General features: G+C 43.6%; 1 protein-coding gene across 1 annotated transcript in view; it reads left to right on the top strand.

The window, feature by feature from the left end:
* Nucleotides 1-696: 696 nt before the first annotated feature.
* The window catches only part of LOC125438474 (retinol-binding protein 2-like), a 29,637-nt gene continuing 22,296 nt past the window's right edge, over nucleotides 697-8,037 (top strand). Inside the window, exon 1 of the mRNA XM_048506912.1 lies at nucleotides 697-1,003. Coding sequence (XP_048362869.1) covers nucleotides 697-1,003 — 307 coding nt within the window. The remainder of the gene's footprint in view (nucleotides 1,004-8,037) is intronic.

Below are 8,037 nucleotides of genomic sequence, written 5' to 3'. Positions count from 1 at the left end.
GAGTGCTATGTTTGTTTCTGTTCTGTCAGTGTCTTCATTTTGTGAGGTTTGGCAACTCATAGGTCTCTCAGATTTCAGCCCAAAGGAGAAAGTTAATAGTATCTGTAGGGGCAGCATCCACATGGATTACACTCATGCCAACATGGGGGAAAAGCTGGGCTTTGCCTTCAAAAGGTGGTGCTCAGCTCCATATTTTCTCTCTCCTCTTTTGACATGTAATGGGCTTTTCCTTTTGATATTAAATTGAAGCTCAAACTTTTGATGCTTGCTGATACTAGAAAAAAGGGAAACAAACAAAATGCACTAGGCCAGGGATTGCAAGATGCTGATTTCTAGCTTAGATTAATATAGCAGGAGGTTGTGAAGAATATTATCCAGCCAAAGGTGGATTAGTTATTAAGGCAATTCAGAAAAGTCCTGGAGAGCTGATGGCCAGGAGTGCTGCATGGGGTCAATGCAGCCGGGGGGCCATCCCCTACCAAGGCCCGCCTGGACCAAAGATAAAGGCAGGTGCAATCTGCTGCCATGAGCCACATGCATGAAAAAGGAGGAACCTAGCCTCAACCTGCCCATCAGGTTCATTTTGTTTTACCTAGTGACACAACACAGGAATCTGTAATATGCAGATATTCATGTCATCATAACATCAACTGCAAGAACGTCTCCTCCAAGCTGCTGTTGGAGACCTGTGACCACATGGGGATGTTCATCAATGTGGAGATGGGCGACTCCGGCCGCAACAACGATGCCTTTGTCTTTCAGGAGTCGCACTTCTGCCAAGCTATGGACATGGGCATCTATCTTACCAATAACCCCATGCTAACCATTGACAGCGTGACCATCCATCCCGTGGTACTAGCAGTGGCTAGTCACGCCATTCCGTATCCCCACCGATTCGCAGCAGAGCAAGTTCAACTTGCACCTGTCCTGCGCAAGGAATGTGGTGGAGTACACCTTCAGCCGCGTGAAGGCGAGGTGGAGATGCCTCCTGACCTGCTTGTGGGTCAGTCCAGACAATGCCATTTCAATCGTGGCAGCATGCGTGGTGTTACACAACCTATGCAAGATCCGTGGCCATGCAGCTCCGGAGCCAGAGTCCCCAAGCGTGGGCAAGGGTTTGGAGCCAGGCAAAGGGGAGCAGGATGGGGCTGCAGGGGAGGCAGGCAACGCCCCTGGCCAAGTCTACAACCCCCAATGACAACGCCCACTGCCAGGAGGGCCCAGCTGTCAGAGACACCCTGGCAGAGTTCATATTCCACAGCAAGGCACCAAGGAGGCACAGGGGCATGCGCCACCACAGAAGAGGGCAGCTGGAAGCCAGTCACCCAGTCTCCCAAGGACTAGCCTACTCCCCCACCCCCACCATGCATGCAGATCTGCCCAGACAGCCTGACCGCCAGTGCCTACATCTGAATGTTCCACTGTGCAATAAAGTGCTTCCCATGTACTAGTGGCTTCCCGTGTGTGTGTGCGGGAATGAGGAGCGCACTAGAACCGGGGGGGGGGGGGGGGGGATTCATCATAGCCCTGATCCAGCACGCTGATGCAGGGCTGTGGGGTCATCATGCCGCCCATGCAGTGGCCCCTAAATGCCAACAGGGGTGCTCAGCTCCCCTGCGTTGCGATGCAGGGCAGTTGGGTTTGAATGGGCCAATTGCCAGAGGCACCAGGCAAGTAACCCAGGCCCCTTGTCGCTGCCCAGACATTTCAGCTCCAGTTATGGTGGGCACGAGGCACGGAATACATTAGCAGACGATCCGTGACTGGGGCCATGCTGGGCTGCTAATGGGCAGCACCCGCCTCCACAATCATCGGGCCTACCAGGCAGTGGCACGACGGGGTTTGCATGCACCATTGGGCAGGTGCAAACAAAGTGGAAGGCTCTCAAAAACCTACTACAGCGCCATGGAGGCCTGGGATGGCGTTTTCAAGTCAACCTAGTGCAACACAACTTGCCATACACAGCCTGAATCCTGGATATTCCTATTGTGAGTTTCCCTTGCTGGCCCATCCCAAGAATAACCCTTAAATTAAGAGTTCTCAACAACCAATACTCCATTTTTTGTCGTCGTCGTTGATTCTGTATGTTGATTCTGTATGTACATTTTATAATTGATGGAATATGCTGTAATTGTACCCTTCCTGATTGTACCGTTCCTAATTATACCTGTGCCTGAGGAGGTACGAAAGAGCCAATGTTCATTGTTGAATAAATACATGTACAGGGAATTTCTGAAATTTAGCTCATGGGGGGAGATAACCCTCACCTACAAGGAAACTAGATATGAAACTAGCAATTAAGCAAAATTACATATTTTATATGAATGAAGAAAATCCCTACTTGAAAATATGTAAAGTACTTGTGCGGGAAATAATCACAAAACCAAAGCAGAAACGGGACTCTAGGGGAGTCACTTAGTCCAAACCTTTTTACTAAAACAAAATGCACCATCCCTGTAGCATTCTTGCCAAAAATTATTGAACTTCATCCAGCCTATTCTTTAAAATCTCTCTGTTTTCATTGGCATCATCCCATTTCCCAGCTGATCTAAACAGTCAGGATATTTTTTACTTAATAACATGAACCGCAATTCCTTGCCTGTTCATACAAGAGTAAGCAGCTATGTACCTCATTAATCTTCTTTCCATTAATGTATTCATTTCCTCTACCCTTTTCTTACATTACTCTTGCTGAAAGTTCTGCATTTTATCTAGTACTTTAATGATATTTTCGGCAGTTCTCCATGTGTAGCAAGCTAACTTGTGCCAAGCAGAAAGGCACTATAATTTCCCATATCTTGACAATGCCAAGTTGACAATGCAATCTCCAGTAGTTCCTTATGCTTGGTGGGTACACTAGTGAGAACAAGTTTATTTTTATTTAATTTGTTTGTACTCTGCCTTTCTTTCCAATGAGGACCCAAAGTGCCTTATATCATTCTTTAACCTTGTGGGGTAGGTTAGGCTAAAAAAGTGTGACTGGCCCAAGGTCGTCCAACGAGCTTCTATGGCTGAGCCGGGATTTGAACCCAGATGCTAGTGTGACACTCTTAACTATTACACCACAGTGGTTCTGCCCTTCCTGTCCATCTTATTTGTGTTTTCTGTCTCTGATGCTACCAAATAAGTACTCAGGGCTGAGGTGGCTGGCCACTGGTATAACTGTGGCATCTCTAGTCTTCTCCCTGAAAAGTTTGGTTAGTAAGCGACTGGAGGGGAAAAGACTTCATAGCTGAGGTTTTGAGACCATGACTGTATCAGTGTCCCCAGCAACCACATTGTAGCACTCATCTTGATGTTGTGTTGCAACAGCTGGGTTGAGACAAACAAGGCGGGCAGAATCAATCAGAGGCCGGCAGATCCAATCACAGCCCAGGAGCCGGAAGGGGCATGGCCAGGGATTCTGGTTCCATGTTTGTAGCACACAAGCAAACACACACCTGAATCCTTCTTCTTCTCCTTCCCACATTACTCATTGTAGCAAAATATACCTGAACTTCATTGTTCCTCAGCCTGGCTCCAATGCCACAATTGAGCTCGGCTAGGAGAAATATGCCTGAGGTGATATATAATTGAAAGGCAAGAAGGGAAAGCCATTCAACTTTTTTGAAATTAACGTTATACATGGCTATCCACCCACCTATTTTATATATGCACAAACAAGCATGAGTGCCAAGATTACATCTAATTTGGCTTTCAGACAGAAAGTGATCCAGTAAGGTCAAAGGATAAGTTTCAACTTTTGGTTCTGGTGGGTTTTCTGGGCTGTGTGGCCATGGTCTGGTGGGTTTTATTCCTAACTTTTTGCCTGCATCTGTGGCTGGCATCTTTAGAGGTGTATCGCAGAGAAAAATCTGTTTCTCACTGTGTCTAAGTGAGAAGGGAAAGTTTAGTGTGGTGTATTGTCCATGTCCCAGGGTGGGGAACCAATCATTAAGTGTTTGGGTGGAACTTGCTATGCTAAGCCCTGCTCAGCACCGCCCTGAGCCCTCCAGGGGAGGGCAGTATAAAAATCTAATAATAAATTAAAATAAATAAAATAAATAAAGGTGTGGTTGAGTGCATCGTATTGCGGGTGGGATTATCAGTCCATTTTTTAAGTACTGGGAGCCACGCCTTGCTAATTTTTAACGTCTCTTTTTTCTTATTGAAGTTGTCCTGGTATTTGTGGATTTCAGTGGCCTCCCTGTGCAGTCTGACATAGTAAGCTTCTGAATTGTCCAGAATTTCAGTGTTCTCAAATAAAATATTATGTCCAGTTTTGTTTAACACATGTTCTGCAACTGCAGATTTTTCAGGATGGTTAAGCCGACAGTGAAGATGCCAGCCACAGATGCAGGCAAAACATTAGGAATAAAATCCACCAGACCACGTGAAAGCCTTTGACAATACAAGCTTTTCCTTCAGACTCTGACTGGTGTAACTGCAATTCAACTTTATATTAAAGGAGTCATTCTAGTATCTCACTTAATGCAAACAAAGTCAAAAGTTACCTAGAATAATTAATATGTTTTATTGCCTTTTACCTTATTCCAAAATTCCCTGAATGAAGATACCCGTATTGCTTTTATATTTCACAATTTGTTCCTGGAGACTTTGTGACTAGTGTCTACATCTTATGATAAAAGTTTTTCCCCCAGTATGTTTTCTGCTGCAGGGAGGAAGAAAATACCCTCTGATAGCAAGACATCACTTCTCTAAAAAATAAATAAATCAGAAGCTGACCTCAGCACTATCTCCTTCTTCAAAGAAGCAATAAGCCATCCTGTTACTGACAAGACAGATACTTCCAAAATTGTGTTGGACAGTGTGATTATACTAATAATAAAGATTTTGTGGCTAGGAACTCCTGAATATACAATATCATGTCCTAATGCCCTGCTTATGGAGCTATGCATAAAATGCTTGATGTAAAAAATGTGAGTCCTTCTAATAATAATGTTATGTTCTGCAGAGTGCAGCAAAGGATGCATTTGGCCCCACTGTGCCTCAAGGGGAGACAAGCACCCCCAGCCAAAATGTGTGGCATGTGGATGACTGGGCAAGTACTTTCTCCCTCCTTTGGAAGGTGAGGCTAGGGCAGTTTGGGGTGGGGCCCCTTTTTAGGACTGTTTTTTCTTCCAACTTCACGCCCTACTGACAGTACTTCTACATTTCTTGTACCCCCTCTCTCACCTGGTGCTGTGACATATCTCTCAGCAGCCAATCATATAAATAAACGGTGGGTCAACAGCAATTCAGAGATTATAAATACTGTATTACAGTGTTGCAATATTGCATTCAAACCATGTTACTGACATTATTATCCAACCTTACATTTTTGTGATGTCTTATTGTTAACCAAACAGCTCTTCCCGTGGGTGTATAATGTGCCCAGGCATCCCTTGCTTCTCCTGCCCACGCCCCGGTCAGGTTAATTATGGTGACCCTGCAGGGCTTTCAAGACAAGCGACATACAGAAGTCATTTGCCATTGTGTGCCTCCAAGTGGTATGTCACCTTGCTAGTCTGGAACAAACATGTGTATTTGGGATACTCCAATACTTGGGATCTTAGCCTGTGTATACCATGGTCCAGATTATATCAACACTTGAAAAAGTGAGGAGGAAAAGACTTAAACAAAAGAGTTTTTTAAAATAAAGAAAAAAAGAAGCCAAATTAATTTATACAATACAGTAGAATAAAGTAAAAGTTACAAGATGGAAAAATGCAAAATAGAAAATAAAGTACAAAATCATTTCCCTGGAGAACCTGCCTGCTTACAAGGGGGAATCTTACTATACAATTGAGCAGTGCATTCCCGATGACAAAGCAGAAAAAGCAAAGTACTCTGGGAGCTGTAGTCCAGAGGGTGCCATTTCTCATGTACAGAGGGGCTGATGGGACTACAATTCCCAGACTCCTTCTCACTCAGCCAGCAACATTTCTTAAACTTGAAAGTGCCTCTGGTGCCTGTTTTTTTTTTCTGACATAAGGATAAGGGGTTATTTTTGTGTTCTCTCTGAGCAGTTTCTTTGCATGACCGAAAAGTGCCCAGCTGAGTAACTAAAGAACATTCTTACTGTTTATTATAAATATAAAGTGAACAGAAATAAAGAAAAATCACCACATTATTCTACACTACTAAGTGTCCAGGAAAGAATAACAGCATATGCTCCCAGAGCAGAAACTTGCATATACACATGACGAGAATTGGAAGTTTTGTAAGGTGGGGAGGAAGTTGGGCAGGCCTATCAGAGGTTCAATTCATGGTGATTGATGCATTCTTTTGTGGGAGTACAGACTGAGAACATGCTACTTTTGTCATTTGAATCAACTCTAAATTTATTTATCTGCTGTCTGTACCTTATTTGCCTCCCTGAGCCCTATCCTTTCTCTCCCTGACCTTTTCTCAGAAGCATGTCAGCCAAGGAAATGTGCATAAATGAAACCCATTTGCACCAGTTGCAGCATCTGCTCAGAACACCCCTGCACAAAATATTTTCTCGGGTAGTGTGATCTGATGGCTGAGAGAGCCAGGCAGTGCTTCAACTGCTCCTTTGCCATCATCACTATCTAAATGTGCAGGACACTTTGTTGCTTAATCTTTGGAGATCTGTATGAGGGACCACATTTAACATACATTTGGATTAAAAATAAATATTTCATTCTTCCTGCACTCAGGACTTTCATGGGATCCATCTGGAATTTTGCTAATTGAAGGGAATTCTCAGTTTAAGTCTCAGGTTTAACTTGCTTTTATGTAGTGCATGTTTCAGAAGTTTATTCATAAAACCTTACATTTTACAAAGGTCATTGCAAAATCACATTTTTTTCTGAATCCCAGCTTCAGAAATCTATTTGCTTTCTGTGTGTGGTCCTCTTGAACCTTGATATTGAAGATAAAGTTCTGTTTAGGTTATCTTGCTGACCCTTGGACTGTATTATCTTGAAAGCTGTAAACTCTATTTAAAGACATATAAAAAGAACAGAATTACAGTACATTCTTTTTACAGATCTTCCTTCCAAGTTCCATATTTGATCTGTCCTTGAATTGGAACTCTTAGCTACAATGCCGGCTGATTACAATGGAACATGGGAAATGGAAAAGAATATGAATAAACTTTAGAAAGAGATTACATGGTTTGCATTAGAGTAAATATAAAAGAAGTAGGAATTTGGATTGAGTAGAGAGGTTATGCCTCCTAGAAGTTGCTCCTAAACTTTTGCAGTCCAATTCTAACCAGGTTTCTCTAGAGTTAAGTTCACAAATACTAAAAAAATTCGGTAAAATTCGGATTTGGGTATTTTGGGGCATAAAATGATTTGTATGCCCGAATCCGAATCATAGCCAATTCGGATATACCCGAAAATTCGGGTCAAATCCGAAAAATTCGGGTCACGTTTTATTATTTTTTTGTGAATTTTGCGAGGTGTTTTCACTGTTTTTTGGCCCTGCAAGGGGACGCAATTTTACAAAGCTAGCGGCAGCAAAATTTCAGGATATCATCTAGGAGACTGTCCTGATGATTCTCCCCAAGTTTGGTGCAGTTTACAGTTCCTAGGGGGCAAAGTTATTGAAGCACTCAAAAGGGGTGCCCCATCCCCCCATTGTTTCCAATAGGAAGCTAACAGAGGAGATGGGGGGCTACCCACTTTCCCCAGAAGAGTCCCATCGCAACGTTGGACCCCCCTAGAACCAAACTTCTCAAGCAAACGTGGGGAGTATCATAAAGAGACAATACATTATATGATACCCCGAAATTTTGGTGACAGTAACTCTAAAACTGCACCCCTCACGGTCACCCAAAGAAATTTCCCCAGATTAAACATGTGCTCTGTAGTGGCTGCCCGGCTCCATTTGCAGCCAATAGGAAATTTCTGTGGGAGGGCTGTGGAGTGCACATTTCTCATGGTACAAAAACCCACCACAAAGGCACTTTCAGGGTGTCTTCAGGAGGAGTCTCTTCATGACTTTAACCATCCAGGTTTGGTGACCCGTTGCTTCAAGGGGGGTTCTAATCAATGTTATGGGTAAGGTCCATCTCCCACTGCCCCC

This window comes from Sphaerodactylus townsendi, linkage group LG08 (genome assembly GCF_021028975.2).
Source record: "Sphaerodactylus townsendi isolate TG3544 linkage group LG08, MPM_Stown_v2.3, whole genome shotgun sequence".
Classification (NCBI taxonomy): Eukaryota; Metazoa; Chordata; class Lepidosauria; order Squamata; family Sphaerodactylidae; genus Sphaerodactylus; species Sphaerodactylus townsendi.
This window is presented reverse-complemented; position numbering and strand designations above follow the sequence as displayed.